Source organism: Anabrus simplex, chromosome 14 (assembly GCF_040414725.1).
Source record: "Anabrus simplex isolate iqAnaSimp1 chromosome 14, ASM4041472v1, whole genome shotgun sequence".
NCBI lineage: Eukaryota > Metazoa > Arthropoda > Insecta > Orthoptera > Tettigoniidae > Anabrus > Anabrus simplex.
This window is the reverse complement of record NC_090278.1, coordinates 92137213-92162802: the sequence shown is the minus strand read 5'-3', so window position 1 is coordinate 92162802 and position 25590 is coordinate 92137213. Positions and strand designations below refer to the sequence as shown.

At 38.2% G+C, this 25590-nt stretch overlaps 1 protein-coding gene across 2 annotated transcripts in view; it reads right to left on the bottom strand.

The window, feature by feature from the left end:
• RasGAP1 (Ras GTPase activating protein 1) overlaps positions 1 to 25590 on the bottom strand; it is a 159987-nt gene that overhangs the window by 42356 nt on the left and 92041 nt on the right. For both annotated transcript variants that reach the window (XM_067158273.2, XM_067158274.2), the window contains exons 2-11: positions 22331 to 22451; positions 14335 to 14536; positions 12847 to 12932; positions 12602 to 12758; positions 9322 to 9506; positions 7034 to 7217; positions 5208 to 5356; positions 4070 to 4271; positions 1860 to 1971; positions 1327 to 1433 (exon numbers count right to left, since the gene is read on the bottom strand). In XM_067158273.2, coding sequence (XP_067014374.2) covers positions 1327 to 1433; positions 1860 to 1971; positions 4070 to 4271; positions 5208 to 5356; positions 7034 to 7217; positions 9322 to 9506; positions 12602 to 12758; positions 12847 to 12932; positions 14335 to 14536; positions 22331 to 22451 — 1505 coding nt within the window. The remainder of the gene's footprint in view (positions 1 to 1326; positions 1434 to 1859; positions 1972 to 4069; positions 4272 to 5207; positions 5357 to 7033; positions 7218 to 9321; positions 9507 to 12601; positions 12759 to 12846; positions 12933 to 14334; positions 14537 to 22330; positions 22452 to 25590) is intronic.

Sequence of the window (25590 nt, the reverse complement as noted above, 5' to 3'; positions counted from 1 at the left end):
ACCCGAAAGAGGTGGACAGATTCAGTGTGGGAGCGCACAGAGAAGAGGGGAGGAAAACCAGAAGATGTACTTAAAAAAGGAGAAGAGTGGTGGAGAGACAGGCAGCGATGCAGGTCCTTGATTTACAACCCGACCTGAGAAGCTGGAAACGGGAAATGAAGATCATGATGCCATGACCAAAGTCTTGCTTTTTGCAGTACTAATTTTCATTCCAAAATTTCTTATCTCCTCATTCCATAAATCAACTTGTGTTTGTACTTCCTCTTTATTACCTCCCCAAACTACAATGTCATCAGCAAAGAGCATAGACTTTACTTGCTCGCCCCTCATCTTCTCCTTGATAGTATGTAGAATTCTATCCATGATGATAATGAAGACTCAGGTACAAGGACATGGTGAAGAGTGACATTCAACAGAGAGGACATACTTTGGAAAGCATCGAAGAAGGAGAGGAGTTCAGAGACCGCAACTGGTGGAGAAGCCTCATTTGCCGACCCATCGCTTAAGATGGAACGACGTGGGATATGTATGTATATGTATGTATGATAATGAAGAGTAAGGGAGACAATACACTTCCCTGTCTTAAGCCTGTCTCAACTCTGAACCATTCAATTTTACTCACTTTGGTTCTAACACAGCTTTCACAATTTTAATACAATGCTATTACCATCTGCATTGTTTCATTCCCAGTCTGTGCCTCTGTCAATGTTTTCCATACCAAATCCCTTGGGACACTGTCATATGCCTTTTTAATATCTAGGAACGTTACTGGCATGTCCTTTCCATATTCTCAATACCTTTCCATCATTTGACGCAATGTAAATATTGGGTCAAATGTGGACCTGCCTCTGCTGAATACATACTGGTGTTCTGCCAATTTTCCCCCTACTCTCTCTTACTCGTTTATTCAAAATTCTTTCAAGGATCTTAGCTGTATGAGGTATCAGTGTCACTCCTCTGTAAGTTTCACATTGCTTCCTGTCTCCTTTCTTGAAAATTGGTATAATAACCCCTTTCGTCCACTCTTTGGAACATTCTTTTCTCTCCATATCACTCTGAAGAGTCTATACAACCACTGTAGACCAACTGCTCCTGCTGCTATTATAATTTCCATGGTGACCTCGTCAATTCCAGCTGCCTTGCCTTGTTTCATTCTTTCAGTGGCCCATTCAAGGCCACTTAATATTAGGACTATAGAGTTAAAAGCAGTGTAAAATATACTGTGTGTAAATAAAGTGTGGTATTTTACAAGAACACAACTATTTCTTCCATATCTGCTTAAGAAATATGTAAAGCAGAAGAGAAAAGTAAGCATACAGTACTTACAATTTGCTCCGTTGTCAAATCAAACAATTTTGGTCCCAGGATGGCTGGTGCAAAGAACCTCAGGAAGATGAAACCAGATATCACTGAATACTTCACTTCATTGTTATCTGAAAGGTCAAAAACAAACACAGTACATTAGACAAGGAGAAAGAATTCAGTGAAGACAATTTCATGCACTCCTAGGGGGACCATCGAGGAGAGGAGAACCACATGGAGGAGTACTTCATTAATATAAATTAAAATATTGTAACAATTATTGGAAGAGTGCACATGGGTTTTAACATACATGGTTTTACACTTCTCCATAATGTTAATCAATTCGTAATTTTTATACATTTAAAAAAATGTGATTTGATAGAATCTGACATTCTTTCAAGAACAAAACGTCATTCTATTGTAATTAAGTAGTTTCTTTATCAGGTTTTCTTTTTAAGGTATTTTCCACAGTTTTTTTTTTTTTTTTTCCCCAACATAGACTCCTTTGTTTTCAATGTTCCAAGTTTCAGTCCTGACCGATAAAAATAAGAACTTACCTGGGAAGCGCAAACTGGCAAGCTCTTTGAGATCATGGAACAGTTGGCACATGAGTGCAGGACACTGAAGGGCAGATGTGGTTATGGCCTGAAAGATTGTCTCAACGTACTCCTGAAATTAAAATGAAAACATCATGTTAGTCACTGAGAAGACTGGAGCATATCCAAGAGTATGATGAGAGGACAATCTCCTCATTTTGAAATTGAAAAGTTACCAAATCAATGATAGTTGTAGAATGAAAGACACTATACTGTAGAAGAGGATCTCTTTTTTTTTTTTTTGGTCACATCATGAGGACACCAGAAACCAGATTGCCAAAAAAATTATACATAAACTCTGGAATCCAAAGCAACAAGTAGGATGGATTAAGAAAATTAGAGAGGATATGGAAGAACTAGAAATAACTCTGGATGATTTGCGAAACAAAACAGAAAATTTAAATAAATTGGAAAACATAAAAATAAGATCTAAACCAAAAAACAGACAAACGACATACAATGAAAAAGGGTACTTACAGATGAGGAACAACAGTAAACATCAGAATAAATTAAAAGCTACTGGGCAATTCGGAAAAAAACTTATCGAAGATGATGATCAGAAAATGATTGACTGAAGTAGTCCACTGAGGCCGTAAAAGAAGAAGAAGAAAGAAAGAACTTCAGCTAATTTCAAGAATAGGAACGTGTCAATGCCCTGAAGTACAATAAACTTTCAGCTGTAGGACAGCATATGTATGACTATAATCACAAATTCACAGACATAAAACAAGATATGGAAATTCTCATAATCATCAACAAAGGACCCCACATAACATTACTGAAAGCTGCTTCATACATATAGACCAATATTTCAACCCGAATTATAATCTTAATGAAATTTCAGAAAAGCCAAATATCCTTTTTGACCTTCTAATTCCCATTTTTAAAAACGTCAAATCAACAAGTCATAAATCAGTTTTTCATAATATTCACAGCACCTTTCCTCAGCAGCCATCCTTTTTCCTCACATCCTTCAGCCCCACCTTAATCCCCCTTCCCCTCCATCTCTCGCCTTGCCCCGCCTCTCCCTCCTTGCCCGCCCCTTCCTTTTCCTTTGAATCTCACAACCGTTAGTATGAGGCACACACAACAATAGACCACACACCACATGCCGCAATGAGAGGTAAGTCTCATATAACCTATGCTATCTAACTAACACGCTCTCTCCTTCAATCCATTAATTTAATTTTATCTAATTTTATTCAGGTTAACTTCATGGACACTGCAATGAATTGCAAATTTTATACCAGACACAATGTATCTGTTTTAACCACCTCTTCATGTGCTGTCCTGACAGTGTTCAACAACATTTCAGTATAATTTTAACAAGCACTACGAGAGCATTTAATTTTATTACGTTGATTGATGTTAAAACACCATCTAGCAGTTCTGCGTCAGCTGGTGGTTATTTACAGCGGCGTCCAGTGACTTGCACACGGCTAACACCACTCAAGTAGATTTGGTGATTGACTACAGAATCAACATTTACCAGTTTCCATTTTACAATTGAAATTGTAATGATTACCAGTGATGGAACTAACAGTTCTATGAATATTAGTACATGGAAGAGTCTTGATGATGAGCATACTCAAGATGCTAAGAATTTAGAGCCTAATTTATTATCAAATTTACTCATAATTTCATCCCAGTTTTTAATGTCAATTGTATATTTGTTCATTTATTTTATGTCAATTGTGTGTCTGTACATTTGCATAGTTATTAGATGTTTTACATTAAGGCTGAAGATGGCCAGCCCAGGCCAAAACTAGTCTCTAGTTAATGTAATTCAAAATATTGCATATTACAGTATTGAAAGGTGGACCATAACAACATTAATAATTATTATTGTGATTAGAATTCAATACGGTTCAGAACCATGAAGTTTATATCCTATGATTTGTACACAGTATGTAAATTTATAATAGATCTAATTACTTTGTACAGTCTTTATATAAATTTGGCTGTAATTTAATGTTACTCTCTGATATCCAAATTTCATGTAATCCAGATTACATTAGACCGGGGTTTTATTGTACCTTGAAAAAGCAAGAGTTTCAATTGAAATTACTAGATTCACCATTTCAAATTTCTTTTGCATATTAATCTCTATGAAACATAAAACACAAATAGTTTTGTAATACCGCTTATAATAAACAACATGAAATGATCACCTTGAGGTTTGCGAGATTCGCTTCTATCACAGTAGGGTCCTTCACTCTAGTGGGATCGATCTCGCACGGTCTGCGCTCCTGAAATACGAGATCCATAGCAGGCCTTAGCGTGCTGTGAAGGTAATGAAGGCCCGCCAACTTCATTACCTCATCCATCATCTTGGACACCAAAGTATTGCCCCGGAATATCGTGTTGGCATCCCTGGAAGAAAGAATTTCAAATGCAACTTTAAACCTTTTATTTATGACAGAAAAACAGCATATATGAAAAAAACGTAGGGCAACTTAAACAATAAACAATCTCCAAGATAAAATCAAGAACTGATAGTAGACTGAAGTTACAGTGTCCATCAGTCCGAGAATACAACGGTCCCCTTAATGTCGATCTTACTGCTTATGAGCAGTGAACTTAGCATAATGGGAAATAGTTCCTTCATCCGGTGTGAAGGCAGCGAGTAAAGGAATTCATTCTGCCTGTCACTATACTTCAGGAAATCTAGTTCACTATTAGGAACAATATAACGGCAATCATCATAAAAGATGCTTTTATGTGGATGTAAAAAGTTACTAACATAGCACTTCTTATGTACTGAATGTAGTCATTTATGAATAATAAAGACAACGATATTTAACCTGTACTCCACTTATATGAAGCTCATATAAACTATCAAATTAATACAAGTTAGCAGACTGTTTCAACTGGCTTGTGCTGAATTCAAAGTTCATGGGAACCCACTTTCCTCTACTGTAATAATAGACGTAACCACCCTGCATGCTGCTCTCTTTGTAAACGACAGTCAGTGCACAATGCGACAGGAGATAACTAGGCAAAGAGGGAAGTTGAGCCTGGGCACGGAAGGATATTTCTCAGCTCTTGACTTGATATAGTGTGTAAGAAAGAGGACTACCACAGTATTTTCCTTGAGTAAAAAGCACAAGGGGAAATTCGTACTCTGAATAATTAATGAAAGTCACTGTTTGGAAGGAAACAAAAAAAAATAAATATATATTGTACAGTCTCAGCTAACATGTTGACCATTTAGGCTGCCAGCATCAGTTTCAATGTTCTGTTTAACTACCACATGCAGAGAACATGTAACTCTACAACACAACAATGTCCATGTAGTTTCGTACTCACGTTACTTTGGAAATCTCCCATCGTGCTAGAGCTCGTATCATGGGCACTATTTGCCCAGAGTGCATGAATACCCTAACTAAAGGTTGAGCCGCGTCCAGCTTGCTCGGTACTATCTCCCCGAGGATGTAGGCCGCACTCGACGTCACCGGCTGAAACAGATCCCACTGATTAGTGTGTGAAGAGACATTATGAGATCATCTGATGATTAGCATAACATATAACATAATTAGCTATGATTACAGTTTAACAGAAGAAATGTCCGCCTCTGTAGCGTAACGGTTAGTGTGATTAGCTGCCGTCCTCGGGGGCCTGGGTTCGATTCCCGGTACTGCCAGAAATTTAAGAATGGCAGGAGGGCTGGTATGTGGTTGAAGTGGTACATGCAGCTTACCTCCAATGGGGGTGTGCCTGAAAAGAGCTGCATCACCTCGGGATGAGGACACGAGTTTACTTTACTTTACTTTTAACAGAAGAAATGGATGTAGGAGAACTGGGTTTGTTGAGGCAGTGTGAAAGAAGTGGAGATTCTATGTGTCCTTTTATGTTTTAATTCGACCAGTCATTATGTTATCCTATCATGCATTTGTTTTCATGTTTTATATAGGACATTTACTCACTGATAATATTAGTAACCAACAAAAATATAAGACAGAACAAGGATAACAACCAAAATAATAACAGGAAGGACTCGTGAGATTCACGGTGTATTTGGTGCTAAGCTGCAACTAGTGTTGATAAACCTATGAGGACTACTGGTGGCCTTCCATTATTTTTCTGTCACCAAAAGAACCAAAGTCTGCAAAGTTTTACACATGCAAGCTACCAGTTTTCTTGTCGAGTGCGAGGGTGTACCAGTATAGAGAGACAAGCCAGTGTTGATGTATTCAACAATTCATTAAGCTGGATATTGTTCTTTCTGGCATTAATAGTCCTTTTTTCTTTCCAGTAACAGAGCTTTCTACTTTGAGGCATTTAGTGTCCGTAGACAGTTTGTTTTAAAATAATATATTCCCCTTGGAGGAAGTGACACACAGCATGGCATCATCCAGTTTATTGCTGGTTTGAAGAAAAAAGAACAAGTGTAGTTTGATGTAAGCAAATGCAAGCCCAACAGGTACTATCTGCATCTCAGGAGAAATTTTATGGCAGCTTGTAGGTAAGGCACGAATAACAGATACTACACTAAGCTACAAACATTAGTTGTGATAAACAGTGAAAGAGATGCGTGTTCATTATTAAACTGTTCATTATGCAATTGCACTATCAATTTGAAACTTCAGAGCAGCACCTTAGTTCACAAGAATTACCGGGAACGGAACCGATGTTTCTCCGCACCCCATCTCGTCAGACGACCATAGTAAACAAGACTGCTCCAGTGACTTATGTGTGTGTCATTGTTATTATTGAGTACTGTTTAATTCGTATACATTGTCATGTTCAACAACCCATAAATTGGGGAAGTAATAAATAAAAATAATGAGAGTGCAGTTCTGAAACATTCCAGTTAGTGCCATTTTTAACTACCAAACAAAAAAATAAATTTCATGTTTAGATTTTTAAGAGTACTAAAAACAAAAATGGAATGTTCACAGCTGCCGAAATAAGAATCAAGTGACTTATCTTTAACAGCTAAGAAATTATGAACATTTATGCAATACTGCAGTTTTAAGGAAATGAGCTTGGCGCTTTTAGTATGGAATTACGCAATTTCTGCCGATGCTCATATCACTAATAAGATGAACAGTATGCGTGAGACAGAAACACTTTCCTATCAACAAGAGGGAGAACTATTTTACAAAAAGGCAATACATTATATAAATTTTTACCTCTACGTGTGTACTCTGCAGGATCAGATCTCGCAGATTGTCGTACACATGACTAGAGAACACGTAGTCCGCTGTATAGTGGATGTTGAGCCGTAACGAGCCAAGGCTCTCCTGCGTACCAGGTAGCGCGCCTGGAGACGATTTGCTTGGACGATTCTTGCTGGAACGCGGCTGCAAGAAATACCTGAAGCAAAATACAAAATAACGCTAGAGTTAAGGCAAGAGTTCTTTGCTGTAATTAAGAATCATCACACTAAAGCTAGAGAGTGAGATAGGACATCTATACCTAGAAAAGTGAAATAAGATAACACTGATTAGAAAATCCATCTCCTCACTCTCCATTTGTATCAGAGGAACTAACAACTTCCTCCTCACAGTCATCTGACCTCTTACTGCCAATTTCTCTCTACGTATCAAAAGTAAGTACTGTATCTACAAATTCACAGGTATTCATGAAACTGCCAATAAAATGGGATAAAATCACAAGGTGAAATAAATATTTAATTTAAACCATGAACAGGAACACATAGTAGGATGACAAACCAGTGTCGGAAGAGGGAGAAATAGAAAAGGAGACAAGGATGAACATCGATACAAAAAATGACAAGGACAGTCTCCACATCTTCCTACACAGCCATTTTCAAACAGATGTGGTCTATCCTCATCAAGCCCCTAACAAGCTTGTTTCAGCTTCATCAGGAAGGTTAAAGTGCTGGCCTTTGGTCCAAGAGGTCCTGGTTCTGATTCTCGACTGGGTAGGGGATCTTAACCTTCACTTGATTTAATTCCGATGGCTCTGGAACTGGCTGTGTGTGCTGTCTTCACACCTATATGGCGTCAACTAGAAAGAACTGCAGCAGAGCTCTCTGGAGGCTACATGCTATCATCATCATCATCAGGGAGGCATGTTTCAGCACTCATTCTTGACAGATCTTCAGTCATGATGTGGGAAGTGTGCATTACAAAGAAAGCCAGATTAACACAGGATAATTACTTGAAAATTTAACTTAGATTCTTTCCTATTCTACCCTTTCCACTGTACTGTATATCTATCAACAATCTGATTTTAACAATCGCATGAATATGCAGTAGTCTCACAAATCCGAGGCTCAGTTAAATACAAATGTTATTTGAATTTTTCTTTTTGCAAATTTAAAATGAGTTTTCTACAAGATTTCATTTCCTGCTTATCCCCGCCATATCACACTGTAACTCCCCTCTACTGAGATCATGCGTGTTTGTTGCCGTGTCTGAAACTAAAACATTTTTGAGAAAAAAGGGCCTGCCTATTAAAAGCAGTTTTATTGCTGGGCAATGCAGGGTCACATCCAGATGAACAGGAATGTGATGGATTCGTGCTTTATTTTTACTCTCTAAGACACTAAATTTGATATAACCTATGGATCAGAGCGTTTTGGAATGTCTTTAAAAAAAAAAAAAAGGAAGAAGTATAATCACAGCCTGCTAATTCACTCCTGGAAGCAACAGAACGTGAGGAAAACATCATCTTCTAAAACAGATAATCATGAAGTACAAAATTATGGAAGAAGATTTTAGGAAGTGCTACGTAGCAATGATGATGACATACCAAACTTGTCAGATCTAATCTCACAGATACCCGGATGTAAAGCTGCTAGTGAAATCAAAGTCATGGAATGGGTGAAGAGTGATTAACAGTATGAACTTGCAAACACATCAATCAATGAAATGTTGAAGATAGCGAAGAAGATATTTTAGTACAGACGGCACCAAGTATGTCTCATAGAGAGGGTCTCGCTGCGTTGGAGGCGGTACTATGCTACGTAGAAAAACAACCAGAGGCAACTCTAACCAACACCCTGTTCTTCAAGCGATGGCGTGACACTGCTGCACAGAGATAATGCAACATTCACTTGTTTCAAAAAATAACCTTAATCCATGCTACAACACTGTAAGAAATGACAATACAGGACCTTAGCTTCAATCGTTGCCAATTTTTATAATGTTTCATGATTTTCTGTATTGCTCCGTGTAGTCCAAGTTATTCCAAATCCAAGCTACCTTCCCCCCCCCCCCCCCCGGCCCAATTATCTTGGATTATCAAAAAAGGGCAGTCTTCCCACAATGGTTGAATTTTCTTAGGCATTATGGGAACAATACACTACTACAGCTGTGAAGATAAACAAAAACAATAGTTTGCCTGCGAAAAACCTGACCTTGGTACTAGTATAGCAGGGCCACAATTTAATTCACATCTCATTACCAGGGTCCGTATAGCTTCTCACTACTGACGTCATGCTGATACTAACCACGCATTACTAGAGGTGAATTGTCCCCTAAGAGGTATCCGTACTTCTCCCAGGAACACCTTATCGGACATGCCAGGCGTGTCGTGCCATAGTGTGACGTTCAACTCGCTGAACTCGATGTCACGCTCGATGTTGTATGTATCCCGGTCGTGGTTCTGGCCGCTCAGAGTCCGCGAATTTGGTAGCTGCAATGATACAACACATTTTATTAAAACATCGAGACCAATGACATGCGTGGAAAGTGTCAGATCAGAGAACTCGTAGGGAGTTCTTTCACATGGCAGCTGGGCTGAGAGGCTCAAGTTGGTGGGTTCGATCCTGGCTTAGTTTGGTGTTATTTAAAGCATCTCAAATATGCTAGCCATATGTTGGTAGATTCACTGGCACTTGAAAGAACTCCTGCAAGTAAAAATTCTGGCACCTTGACATTTCTGAAAACTGTAAAAGTAGTTGTAAAATCAACAATACAAAATTTATTATTGTTTCAGGAGGGTGCTTATTTTAGACAATTGAAATTAAAGAGCATTAATCCTCAAGTCATCAGTCTCATGACAAATAGTAGCAGCACAGTTGGCAAGACAACACAAGAAAGAAAAAACAATCCACGATATAATAATAATGTTATTTGCTATACGTTCCACCAACTACTTTTACGGTTTTCAGAGACGCTGAGGTGCCGGAATTTAGTCCCGCAGGAGTTCTTTTATACGCCAGTAAATCTACAGACACGAGGCTGACGTATTTGAACACCGGACTGAGCCAGGATCAAATCTGCCAAGTTGGGGTCAGAAGGCCAGCGCCTCAACCCGGCCTCTTTTACAATACAGACATCCATTATATGATAATTGGTAACTCAGAGGATAAAAGAATTTGATACAGGATATGTATGTACACAGGTATCATTCACCTAGAGGTGGTTACAGCAGAAATACAAAGAGGATGAGAACTTTTGATCTTCCAAATACTGCTTAACCTGGTTTTGAAGGAAGTGGTAAAACAAAGGAGACAGTTGAACAAAACCATGGGGATCAATGGTGTTCAGAAAGGGTAAAAGATCAAGTATCACACCACAGAGGACTGTCCGGCCTTCGCAGACAATATAGCATTGCTGCAGGAGAAGGAAGAGTTTGGCAAATCTGGCCGGCATTGTGGTGAAGGTTGCCCTGAATAAAGCGTATAACAAGACCAAGGTACGGACTGCAGAAATTGACTGGAAGATAGAAGGATAAGTGGTAGAGAGAGTCAATACCTTTTGATATCTGGCAGAGAACATAACATGTAAATTACATAACAATAAGAGTACAGTAGGCAGAGCATAACTACTACAGAAAGAATCATACATGGCCAAGAAAATTTATGGGAAGAAGAATCAGTCAAGGAATACCACATTGTGACACTACACAATGACCATTAAGAAGGTCGCATTGTGTGCAGTGGAGACTATGATGTTGGGCAAAAGAGCTTGTATATTGTTGGAGAAGTAGTGTAACGGTTCAAATCCCGTTACAAGATGATATCTGTATTTTTATTATTGTATGATTTTATCTGTATTATTATTATTATTATTATTATTATTATTATGTCAGTATTATTATTATTATTTTATCTGTGATATTGTTACTATTATTGTAATTATCCGTTTTATTCAATTTTGCAATTGCCTGTTGCTTGCAAGATTGCACTTAGATGTATGCATATATACGTATGTGTAGATTATCATTAAACACCTGTACAGTGAGAATTGTTGTATATATCAGAGATTGGAAGTGACGTTGTTATATTGCTATACCAGTGGAGATTCTGCCAAGTCATCGCCACTCCATGGCTATGTCATCGTATTTATTTAGATATGCGCTCAGTGAGTTAGTCGCCGCAGGGCTATTTCACCACTGTATGTAATATCTGTCGCGTAGGTGGGAGTATGTCATTGTTATTTCTGGAGATTACGTAGTTGTGTCAACCAACGTCTATTTAAGGTGGATGCATATTGTAGCGTCAGTCATTACTTATACGGATGCAGTACAGTGAAGTAGTCTATTAGATCAAGAGGCCTTAGTTGGTCAGCCAACAAGTGTGAACGAGAGATGGTGAAGACTCAGTGAGCCATTATTGGTCATTGAGAGAGTGAGACCAAATGGTTGGTCCGTCACTTAGTGGAAGACGCGGACGCAAGGCTTACCAAGGAGTCAGAGAGGGCAACCCTGGACCTGCCAAGAGGTCATACCATATTGACTTACAAAGAAGTCAGATGATATGGAGAAGAAGCAGTCTCAAGGATGTATCACCACGTTAGGCGTGACACATCTACAGTAAACATCAGAGCAATGGATTACGTCGTAATTACACTCAAAGTGTTAAAGGTACAGTCAAGTGAATCAGTGAGGGAAATATTTCGTATAAATTGTTAAATGTCCGGTCAAGAAGAATTCAAATTCATGCCTAGTTTCTTTCAGTTGCAATGTCATAATTTCATATTCTCATCTGTTTTATCGCAACAAGACTCACTATTTTTGATATATTTTTTAAAGAATATATATTGTTCTATCAAACGAATTCATAGTTTCATTTCATTGACAGTAAAATATCTTAACCTCAAAATTAATGGGGAAACCGAACGCCAATCTCCTTTTCCCAGAACTTATATGGTATGTTGTCAAAAGTAAGCTTATTACCCCACACCCTAGAGATAGTCAAGAGTCTCATTCTATTATTGCTGTACTGAGTGACAGCTGGCGCCCTTCAAATAACGTATCTGTAAGTAAGCAGGTAACAAGTAAGTGTGAGTACAAGGTTCGACGAGTGTGTATTTTATTTAATGAATGTTAATTTTCATAATTTCCATTTTAAATGCAGATATTCAGATTTTTCAAGTTAAATGCAGATTTATATGTTTCAAAAGTTATTCAGACAGTCAGGAACATCTCAGTAGGAAAGAAAGATCTTGGGAGATAGATGGGGGTGGGGGGTGGGGGGTGCACAGATCGAGAAAGGAGCTGTATAAGAGCAGAGAATCAATTGCAAGCATGGTACGGAAGAATGCTACCGGCTTTACGTCCCACCAACTACTTTTGTGGTTTCTGCAAAACTGTTCCACATTAGGTGCTTTATTCACTCCACCTTGTGGTTCTCTATTAGCTTCTATCATGAAGCAAACCTCAGAAATGATCCAACATTAAACTACCCTACTTGTGAAATCAAATCCATAGTTCAACAACTTGCTACACATCCGATATTCAAACAAAAATAACATTTTGCTCTTTAGTTATCATAAAATTTATACCTCAAAAGTGAGAAGTTCATCAAAATGAGGGGATACAGTCTTCTTTTTAACTTTTGTTCTTTTCGACTCCGTTCGACTGTTCGAGTAGATGACCGTGACTGCAGCGTAGGGATCGCAGCTTCCGTTCTTAATGGTAAGATCACTACATTCTATAAGTCTGAAAAATATAAATCAGTATATATACACACATTTGTCTCTCAAATATACACCAAATGATGGAGAAAGTTACAGAGTGTGATGTGTACCTTACGGACAATCGGGTGTTGGGTAATTCGTTGTCGTTGTTGCCCTTAACGATGGGCTCTAACTTAACTTCGATGTGAGCCTTTCCCTGAAAAGAAGAGAAGAAATACAATGTAATCAACAGATAGATAAATAACACATGCACATCTTCATTATAGACTGTTATGCATGTCAGTGTTCAGTCTGAAAGCCTCTGTGAATTAATTAAGAGCCTCTATTTGTAACTAGCTGTATGGCCTTGTTTATTTGCACACCTCTTATGTTTAAAAACAGAGTTGAACCATCATCAACTTGGTTTCCCTCCACTTCTCTTATTCCTGAACCCTCAATTCTCTTAGGTAACCATTCACCTCTATGACCCCACCACCGAAGCCTTTACCTTGCCATTCTGAGAACCCTCCTGCCTTTATTCCCATCTGTTTGTTTCAGCAATCATCCTCAGTACCTTCACGTTTGTTACTTACAGCTTACGAATAAGATATCTTGAGAACACCCAGCTGTCACTCCCACAGAGCAAAAACAGTCTGGAAACAGTCCAATGTAAACATAGTTTTCTCCGAGAACTGATTATGTACTTATAGAATGTTGTTTATCATAACTGTGAACACACCTTACTGTACTATCATCCTGGAAGAATACACATCCCAAGTACTTCAAATGATCCACCTGTTTCAATTTCTATTCCTGACTTAATATTCAATCCTCTTATACCGACGTCACCTTTGTCTTGAAAACGCTCATTTTCACATCATAGTTGCTGTACTTCTTCCGATAACAGTGAAAACATTTTTAATGAAAAGGCATCAATCTCGGCATCTGACGCGATTTTACGAAATCATTTATAAGCTACATAACAATGTGTTATTGTCCTTATTCTCTTCTACTATGTCCGGCTCCATGACCAAATTGTTAGCACGCTGGCCTTCGGTCTCAGGGGTCCCAGGTTTGATTCCCGGCAGGGTCAGGAATTTTAACCAGCATTGGTTAATTCCGCTGCTACAAGGGCTGGATGTATGCGTCGTCATTTCATCCGCATAACAATGCGCAGGTCACCAAGAGACCTGCACTGGCGAGCCAAACATGTCCTCAGACTCTCCTGGCACTAAAAACCATACGCCATTTTGTTTTTTCTTCTATTGTTTTCCTACCTTTTATCAGCAATTGTATAACCATATTTTGTGTACTTGTTATGCTTTGTGTATGTGGCAGCCTTGATAATTTTCAGGAAGCTAATAAAATAAAATAACAATCTACTATGGATACCATTCATGAATAATCTACTTGGCTTAAAAATGTCTGATTCACCAAATAAACAAATATTAATAAAGCTACATTAAGGTTTCTCATTAATTAGAATTAAGAGTTTTTAATAATCTTATGGGACGCACAACCTTTTTAATGTCTGTGCAAACAAACAAACAAAACTAAACTCAAAGAAATGCGTGCCGAGTTCCTTTAAATGAGACAATAATATGGTGATGATAACTGACCTGCACTTCGCTGTCAGCGTCGACGGGCCGGATAGACAGCCAGTGGTCTTTGTTGTGGTACGAGTGCAGGTCCTCCCTCTTTATGGCCACCTTACCCAACACCTTGTCCTGTTTCAAGTGACGGTCGCGGTCGTAAACGTACACGGACAGGTAGCGGAACCGGCGGGGCACCTCGAACTGGAACTCCTCGCCAAAGAACGGGCTGAAACACGATTATACTCCACTGAATTCTACTGGTCATATTGTATCCTTGGTTCACATGAGAACTGAAATCAAGATCTGCTGGAAATACAATACATATACAGACACACAAATAAAAATGAATAGGAATCACACAACAGGATAAACACAATATCAGATTAGCATTGGAAGAGAGAGCAGGGGAAAAGAGACAAGGACAATCTCCACGTCTTCGCACAATTTCTTCTTGAAATAGATGGGCTTTCTAATTATGAAACCCACGATTCCTGACAAGCTCGTTTCTGCTTCCCGGCGGACATCAACACTCACTGACAGATCTTCAGTCTTCATATGGGATAAGTGCAGGATAAGAAGAAAGCAGGTAAGTACACAGGAAAAAACAAGAAACAAAGATAAAGATGAATACAGGTGTTAAAATATAGAACCAAAGGATAAACAGAAAAAGAGAAAAGGAACCCAACAGATTATTAAAAGTAATGAAAAGGATCACACAAGAGACAAATAAAGTCATACATAATAAGACAGGAACATGGGAAGGAATGCGTAGTAGGAAAACCACAATAGGGTAGTGAAGGAAAAGGGGGCAGCAGAAAAAGGAGACAATAATAAACATAACAGGAAAAGGACAAGGATAATCTCCACATCTTCATACTCTATCTTCAAACAGACAAACTTTCTCCTCATCAATCTCCCTGTGGTTAGGGGCGGTAGAATAACACCCAGGGTATCCCCCCCTGCCTGTCAAAAAAGGTGAGTAAAAGGAGCCCTGGGGGCTTTTAATTTGAAAGAATGTGTTGGCAACCACAGGGACCTGGCATTGCTTCCACTTATTCGTGCCAGGCTCCTCACTTTCATCTATCCTATCCGACCTCCCTTGGTCATCTCTTGTTCTTTTTCAACCCCAATGGTATTAGAGCATTCGAGTCCAAGGGGGTCTTTAATTTTCGCTCCCTTCATGGCCCTCGTCTTTCTTTGTCCGGTATCTTTATTTCTCGAGGTGTCAGAATCCCTTCCATTTTTTTCCTCTCTGATTAGTGTTATATAAAGGATGGTTGCCAAGTAATAATCACCACCATCATTCTCCTCATCAACCCCAGTTCTTCTACATCCATTGTGTTTGAAAATGTGAAGACTGTCCTTTAGTGTTTTGTTTCTATTCTTCCCTCTCCCCACACCGATCTGTCAAGTCTTTATACTATTACTAGTTGCTGTCACAATCACTCAGCTTGTAAATGGTTAGGATGACCAGATGCAAACAGATTTAAAAAAGAGGACAAAACTATTTAAAACCGGGCAAGTTGGATGTGCGGTTAGGGGCGCGCAGCTGTGAGCTTGCATCCGGGAGATAGTGGCTTCAGATCCCACTGTCGGTGACTCGAAAGATGGTTTTCCACTTTCACACCAGGCAAATGCTAGCGCTGTATGTACCTTAATCAAGGCCACGGCCGCTTCCTTCCCATTTCTAGGTCTTTCCTATCCCATCGTCGCCATAAGACCTATCTGAGTCGGTGCGACGTAAAACAAACGACGCTGTGTTCAATATTTTAATTCATATAGACATTATTTTAACACCTATTAACAGCGGATATCGGCAAGACTTCAAGTTTCAATTTCATTTATTCTTAACTCAACTTTATTTGAACTTCGCAAGATAGCATTGCAAGATCAAGGATACTGTGAACTCTCATCACCAGAAGACACTGTACTCAATATTTAATCAGACATTACTATATTGTGTTTTTATTTGTACATGACAAGATGGGATTTTAATTCCAGTTTTTTACCATCCAAATTTTTTAAATGTTACATTGTAATGGTCATAGTTTTGAATTTTTAATGGGGGCCCCACCATTTTATCAGGTCTTATTGAATACTGAATTTTAATCCACTAGGTGAGGAAGAGAATGCATAAATATTCTCGAAACATGTACTAGATGTTAAGGTGAAAGGTAAATAATAAATAGTGTTGACTAGGCGGACCATCTACCAACATATTTGCTCTTCCTTTCCGGTATAAAAACCAAGTATCAGGTTAGTATTAAAAAAGCAGACTACAGACAGATTAAACAACGCCAGGATGATGCATGGCTACTCTCCATAAACTGATATTTTCCTTATTTTTCATTTATCAGTAAAAGGTATAGAACAAAGAAATTTGTAATTGCTACTCAAAATAAATTTTGTCATGAGGAATTTTCCTGCAAAATCGACCTTAAAAGAAATACATTGAGTTTTATGTTTAAGTCCCCTTTCCTGGTGAATTTTTGTTAACAACTAAGATCTAGCTTGCCATTTTCCTACAGTAAACTTAAAATACCACATTCCATTAAAAATCCACCAATCCATGTTCCCATAGTGCAGTAATAGGTTAATAGAAATTAAACTGAACCCAATGTAGGCTATTATTTGTCCTGTCAAGTGTTGAAACCAAATGTATCAAGTTAATATTATAAAAGTACAGAGAGAATGACCATTTTATATACATAGAAGATGTGTTCCTTTTAATGTTCCTTTCCATAATTCATGAAGTTTATTTCAAGATCTTTTCTTATGTGGTATGCTTTATTTATCCTGAATGGCAACCCATGAATTAGGAAGTAATTCACTTGTTTTTACAGACCATCAAGAAGAAGAGGGACTTTCTCCACTGTGATCCATTGAGCAATGTAGCTGATCTTTCTCAATGAGTCTGTTGGCAGCTTCAGCCTCAGGCTAAGAGCTAATGAGGAAACTACTCCCACAGGAAGAAAGGAGACAATCAATACAAACTTCATTGATAAAAACTCTATGTCCTTGCCTCAATGGGGAATTTCCAGCACAATCTTGATATCATTAGTTGATGATGATACTATGTAATGACTAGGGGGCAGATGTTTATGACCTAAAAAAAAAAAATCACCAAATATCAACAATAAAATGCCCTTAAATTTCTGGGGAAATGCTATGAAATACGTAAAAAATGACTTAAAAGTATTTCACCAAACTGAAGTAAAGCTCTACAGTGTGGAGCAATGTACCATCAAGTAGCTGAGGGTTTGAGAACAGCACTCATACTTAACAAGATCATTTTTCCACTGGGTAATGTTTTCAGTGGAGAGAAGTTACAAGAAACACAGGCTTGAAATCCTAAGGAAGGAAAGGTGGGCTAAAAAACAAATTTTATGTATTTTTAGTCTAAAAATCCAGGGTTTAGTGATGACATTAGACACTCCTATTTCTGATGAGTGGAATAGGGTGTGCTAAACTCCAAAAATAATTAATAAACTACCACAATCAGGTCCAGTTTGTTATATGAGGAAAAAGATTGGACACTCTTGTTCCTCCTCTACTGGGCGAGTTGGCCGTGCGGTTAGAGGCGCGCGGCTGTGAACTTGCATCCAGGAGATAGTGGGTTCGAATCGCACTGTTGGCAGCCCTGAAGATGGTTTTCCGGGGTTTCCCATTTTCACACCAGGCAAATGTACCTTAATTAAGGCCATGGCTGCTTCCTTCCAACTCCTAGGCCATTCCTATCCCATCGTCGCCATAAGACCTATCTGTGTCGGTGCGACATAAAGCTACTAGCAAAAAAAAAGTTCCTCTTCTACCAGCATATTCACAAAATATGTGTCGAGAATTGTGCTTATTCATCACCACTAGTGTAAGGGCAAATTTCACCTAAAAATGCTCTGCAGTTTTAGACAATATAGGGACAAACTTGATCTGGAAGTAGGAAGTGTGAAGAGGTGATGTACAGTATAAGATGTACAGATGTATAAGTACAGAACGTACAGAAAGCAAGACTGAGATGGTTTGGACATGTAAAAAGAATGGGATTGAAATGGGTAGCAAGAAGGGATTTAGAAAGAGAAGTTAAGAGAAAGAGAACAGTTGGAAGACCAAGAAGAAGGTGGATAGATCAGATTTGGAAGGACATTAGAGAAGGTGGAATGGATGTGGTGGAAGTAATGGAGCAGGAAAAGTGGAAGGACAGAAAAGAGTGGAGGAGGCTTGTTAACCACACCCGGGCAACTCGAGTGGGACATTGATGATGATGATGATGATGATGATGATGATGATGGACTGATATGTGACGTGTACAATAACTAAAAGATGGGAGAGTAAAATCCAGGCCATGGGGATGACATTTTAAAAAGAAAAGTAGGATAGAGAAATAAATAGCTGATATAGATGATATAGATGTTGATTCCCATAGGGAACCTGAAATATTTGTTCCGAATGAGTAAATTTATAATACCAATGTAAGTGGACGTTATTGGACATTATAAATTTTCCAGCTAACTCATTCCTGGTTGCCAGTGCTTCGCCCCTGTGTGCTAGGTTGGGCTCATCAGTTGGTAAATAGCACACCCACCAATGTCCAATGTCCAATAACGGACCACTTACATTGGTAAATAAATAGCTTTCAGACAGAACGGAGAGAAATAACCTGAGATAGTTTGAATGAGTCAGAAGTGAAGGATACTGAAGCAGGTGGTGGAGGCTGGGAGACCTACATTAAGGTAGTTCGACTCAATCAGGAAGGGACCTGGATTGGAACACAGTTAAGGGAGCAGCGAGGGTGGTTAGATGGAGGAAGATGCAAAGGTGCCATTAACGCCCCAATCCAGCTGGAGCAGAAAAAGTAAAATCAATTACGTTTATAACAGACATATTTAAAGAAAGGGTCTCAAAGGTTGAAAACCTTCTCGTAGAGAGAACTACTCAATGTTCTACATCTTTGGTAAATGGGCAAGAACATAATATTTTCGCACTTTAACTTCATCCTTGAACCCTAATATCTATTAACATTTAAGAGTCTCTATAACTAAATTGACAACGATCAAGTGATAGTGTAGTTTTCCTTTTGTTACTGGTAGGCAGGAATGCAGGTTATTAAGAATACGTTAATAATGAAGGGAACACACAATACTGATAACTTAAGTGGTAGCATTTTTACGCAATTAAAAAATTGTGTTACCAGATGTACAATATCAGTTATTTTCAAGTCCTTTGAAGAACAAGAACCATAAATCACAAGAAGTCAACCCAATGTAATAATATATTTTGAAATTCTACTTATCGAAACACAGTGCATTTCACACGTGCTGCCACCATCATAGTTTTCTACTGGAAGGTTATTTGAAGCTAAACATTTTCAAATATCACTGCATTATTCATCAGGAAACGTTCTGTGCCAAGGACAAGAGACTGTCTTTTGTATTGGATCAATTGTCTTCTTTCCGTCAGTTTCCAACACTGAGAGATAAGGCCCTAAGATACTGCTGTATGTCTGGCTCAATATACATATGTGGAAAATCTTTTTCTGTTATGAACATGATGAGAATCAAGTATCGATCAACACTCACTGATCACCATCTTAAAAAACTGTTACACACTAAAAACTTCCATGATAATAATAATAATAATAATAATAATAATAATAATAATAATAATAATAATAATTGTATGACCTCAGCTGTGTGCAGAAGTATTTTAAAACTGACATAGAGTAGGCTGCCTGCATTTCAATTTCAATGTTCTGTTTTGTTCTACTTGGTCTCAGAGTAAATCGAATCTCTCTTGGATTAACTATGGCTGAGTTTTATTAATTTTGTCAAGTAAGCCAACTGTGTCAAGAGAGATCTATTAAATCCCTAGATCGTATGACATGGAGTGTCTAATAGACTGTTTTTCTACCCTTTCAAAAATCCGACAACCGCTGCCAGGCTTGAACCTGCGATCTTCAGACCAACATTCTAACACTGATCCACGGAGGGAGTTAAGAACAACACTTGTTTCCTTTCAGGACAGTGTTGAAAATGAAAAATGAAAATCCACAAGTCTGTTTCCAGTCATTCAACCGGGTCAGGAATTGTATGAATGAAGTCCACATCTCGTACGAGGATAGGAAATGTGCCGGCTGCTGAAGCCTGATGCTCTTCTCTGGGTCAATTATTAATGATTGTAGGTGAAATGAAATTATACCGGAGAGCGTTGCTGGAATGAGAGATGACAGGGAAAACCAGAGCCCCCAGAGAAAACCCTGCCTCGCCTTCCGCTTTGTCCACCACAAATCACACATGGAGTGACTGGGATTTGAACCAGGGAACCCAGCAGTGAGAGGCTGGCATGCTGCCACCTGAGCCATGCAGGCTCTCTCATAACTGTGTGAAATATGTTATTTAACTTGTAGATATCTGAAATATATTACTTCTTACATGTTTATTTATGATTTAAGTGACCAGATGTGCCGTTCTTAGCGAGACAATCCCTCTTTCTCTGTACAAATGTCCTGCTGTCTCATGAAACAGCTTAAAAGTCCAGCTTTTGCAAAATTCAGTTTAAATTTTCCCACCTTCCAAAGAAATATTTAGGAGCAATCAGTGAATAACACTTAAACAATCAAAGCCGCTTGAATCTTTACAACGTTTCTGATTTCCTGGTTGTTGTTTTTTGTGTTACTGTGAGGAATGATTCTACAGTATCTGCTGACAAATGACGGACTGATTTATTTGTCTATAACCATATTTGTGTATCTGAAATCAAATAAGCGAGATACCAGAGTATGGTCGGTATTGTGAAATATATTCCCTGTTTCCAAGGTAATAATCCTCTGATAGAAAGAGTGTTTCACTAATTAACAACATGTGGAGCCCCTGAAAAGAATAAAATCTTGTTGCCTACACTGAAGTCTATACTGATAACCAAACTAAACTTCACACACAGACGTGTGTTGACTTTAATGATTTTCTGCAATGAAATTCCTACTTTCTCAAACAAAAATTTCATACAAGCATAAATCTTCATTATAGACTGTTACGCCTTTCAGTGTTCAGTCTGCAAGTCTCTGTGAATTTACTAATCATTGCCTCAATCCTCTATTTCTAACTAGTTTTGTGGCCTTGTTTAGTTGTATACCTCATATCTTTAAATCGTTAGAAACTGAGTCTAACCATCGGTGTCTCGGTTTCCCTCTACTTCTCTTACCCATCATAACAGAGTCCATTATTCTCCTCTATTCTCCTCTATTCTCCTCCATTCGCCTCACACGACTCCACCACTGAAGCCAGTTTATACGTACGGCTTCATCCATCGAGTTCATTCCTAACTCAGCCTTTTATTTCCTCATTCTGAGTACCCTCCTGCCATTGTTCCCACACCCTCCATTAGCATTAATACATGAAAAAAAAGAGTATTAGCATTAATACATGAAAGAAAACATATTTTCTTCTTCTGCGTTTCCCGAAAGTTAGCCGATACCTTATTGTTACACTCTGTTTGTTGTATTGTAGTTGCTGCCGTCCTCAGGAGCCCGGGATCGATTCCCGGTACTGCCAGAAATTTAAGAATGGCTGGTATGTGGTTGAAATGGTACATGCAGCTCACCTGTGCCTGAAAAGAGCTGCACCACCTCGGAATGAGGATACAATTTTTTTTTACTGTAGTTGCTAATAAGTTTTCTATTTTTTTCCTACTTATAAACAATACACAATGAAGCTTATTTGCGATAACAGCCTCGTGGATTGCGTGCCCCAATTTGACTCCCAGAATTCCCCATCACTTCATTTATGATGCAAATTTTCTTTTCATTAAATATATAGGAGTCATTAATTAGTACTGGTTTTGATTTAAATACAAAATTAATTTTCTCTTCTTACAAACTATTCTATTTTAATCCTATGGAGATAATTATAAACACACAATATTAATGACTGGAGGTGCGGTAATGTGGCATGCTGTGTATTATGGGTTGGCCACCGCTGCTGTAATCATTTCGTAATCAATGTTATGAAACAGACAAGCATCAACTCACTTGAGGGTTCGCTCGATGGTGGTGGTACGGAAGATCTCCTCCTGGTCCAAGGACAGGGTACAGTACACGTCACGTTGTCCCACAGAACCATGACTACGACACTGAAGGTTCTTGGCTTCTCCTGGAAATAAGACATAGTACCATATATTAGTTTCTAACACAATGAAACCAAAACTAGTGCAAGTAACGTTCAATTAGTCTTCCCTATGGGGATGGGATTTGGTCACTTCACATAGTTCTGTGGTTGATATTGAAACCTTAAATGATGACAAGCTAAGAGAATTTACTAAAGAATTAAAGAATGCCTATGTACTATGTGACGAAACTTTGGATGTGTTACGAATACCCATTAAGTTATTATGGATGAAAACGGAAGTTAATATTACCAACTAAATATCCCTCTAAGGTAAATAAAACTTTGGCAACATCCTTGTGATTCTGCATCTTACTACAACCACAGTAAGGATATTTCATATTGTAAACAGTTCAAATATCAAATACAGCTAATCCATACATGTGTGTGTTTGACATAGGTCACAGCAACATTCTAAATAACGGCGATGACCAGTTTAAGGCTACGTGATAATTTTGTGGGAGAAATACTGACTCACAGCATATGAAAAATGGAAGGGTATGTACAGGTATTTTAAGGCAGAAACATGTTCCAAGAAGGACATTCCAGGAATAATTAATGAACAAGGGGAGTGTGTATGTGAGGATCTTCAAAAGGCAGAAGTATTCAGTCAGCAGTATGTAAAGATTGTTGGTTACAAGGATAATGTCGAGATAGAGGAGGAGACTAATGCTAAAGAAGTATTAAAATTTACATATAATAACAAAGACATTTACAATAAGATACAAAAGTTGAAAATTAGAAAAGCAGCTGGAATTGATAAGATTTCTGGGGATATACTAAAGACAATGGGTTGGGATATAGTGCCATATTTGATTATTGTTTGGTCAAAGGAGCTATACCGGATGAATGGAGAGTTGCTATAGTAGCCCGTGTATAAAGAGAAGGGTGATAGACATAAAGCTGAAAATTACAGGCCAGTAAGTTTGACGTGCATTGTATGTAAGCTTTGGGAAGGCATTCTTTCTGATTATATTAGACATGTTTGTGAAATTAATAACTGGTTCGATAGAAGGCAATTCGGTTTTAGGAAAGGTTATTCCACTGAAGCTCAACTTGTAGGATTCCAGCAAGATATAGCAGATATCTTGTATTCAGGAGGTCAAATGGACTGTATCGCGATTGACCTGTCTAAAGCATTTGATAGGGTGGATCATGGGAGACTACTAGCAAAAATGAGTGCAGTTGGACTAGACAAAAGAGTGACTGAATTGGTTGCTATATTTCTAGAAAATAGATCTCAGAGAATTAGAGTAGGCAAAGCTTTATCTGACCCTGTAATAATTAAGAGGAGAATACCTCAAGGCACTATTATTGGAACTTTATGTTTTTTTTAAATATATAAATGATATGAGTAAAGGAGTGGAATCAGAGGTAAGGTATACATCTGGTAATGGCATTTTACACCGTTGAAATAACTTCTAAATTTGTCATGTCCAGTAATGAACTGTGCACGCATAGAAGTGGGTTCGTAGAATTTTGAGGTTAAACGAGGATAAACGGTTGGAAAGAACAACTCCCGCGTAACACGTCCCTTCGGCCTATTTGTCCATTCAGAGATCCAAATCTCCTCCATCTCACTTCTAAATATCTTCTTAAACGAGATACGAGACACGTCGAGAATCTGAAATCTATATCCCATTGATCTGACGATCTTGATATCTCCGTCCAACAGTTCCAGCATGACCGTTTACCCAACTGAAACAAATACCGTAATACATCTATGCAAGTTGCTCGTTAAGATTACATTCCTAATTTCTTAATGTTTGAGGCCAGTGGGTGTAGATTATATTTATCAATAATAATAATAATAATAATAATAATAATAATAATAAATGGCGTGTGGCCTCTGGAGAGGCCTGGTGCAGGTCTTTTGAGTTGTATGCCAAACAGGAGGTGACCTGCACGTCTGTGAGGAAGGGGCCCGATCTATGATGAATTCTAATGTTGAATGGGGCACACGCACTCAGCCTCCGAGTCATCGGAATTAACCAAATTCCCGACCCGGCCAGGTATCGAACCCTAGAACCTTTGGACCAAAGGCCAGCATGCTAACCACTTAGCCATGGGGCCAGATAATAATAATAATAATAATAATAATAATAATAATAATAATAATAATAATAATAATAATTCTAAAATTTGCCCTGACATTGCAAGTCAAGAACTGGATAAACGAAATAGAATCAGATCTTCAGGAAATCAAAATCAACCATGAAACTATGAAGAACCGATTTACTTTCAGAACACTGATTAATAACCATTGTTTCGCGGAACCAAAAGCTAAAACTAGTAAAACCTGGACAGAAGAACGTAAGAAGAATTTCAGTGAGAGGATGAAGAGATTTTGGGAAGAAAAGAAGACAAAATCATCAGCTAAATAAGTTCAAGCATGCTCCTCAGTTGGGCATAAGGATGTAAAAAAATAATCAGGGCTAAAAAAATTCCGGACGCCAGATCATCATGCCGCCTGGAAATACGAATCTGGCGCTAAGGTTTTTCTGACGTTGGTATGCCCACTTTTACCTGCCAATATATTTTATTTTTAATGTGGATGGATGAATTAAAAACAAATTAACAAAATTCGTTACCAGATAATGTTCGAAGTTTGAAATTTACTTATGTCAAATATAATTAATTCAATTAAGTTGCATGCGTGCAATTTGAATGGTAGAATACGGTAGTAGTGTGCGTTCAGTTTTCTATTCAATAACTCGCAAGATATTCGTTTGCTGAACGAAACACATCACTCTATACGATACAGTATTTGTTCTTTGCAAGTTAGGTTACAATGTCTAAAAACTGAGTTTCCGTTTCAGGTTCTCATTAGCGGTTTCGCTTTGTTTTTGTTATCATAAGTAATTGTTCAAATTAATTCGTTTACAAATTTTTAATATAAAATTCCGGCAAAGACATTATCGAATGAAATGATAATGTTATTGGTGTTACGTCCCGCTAACTACGTTTACGGTTAGAATGAAATGAACCCTCTACCCAAGTTATTTAGAATCCTAACAAGGCAACAGGAGAAAATACGGTTCCTTAACTGACGAATCAAATGATGAATTCCGACTATCTTGTACGTGATAGTGATAGTCTTTGGACTTGCTTTTGAATAGCGGCACAG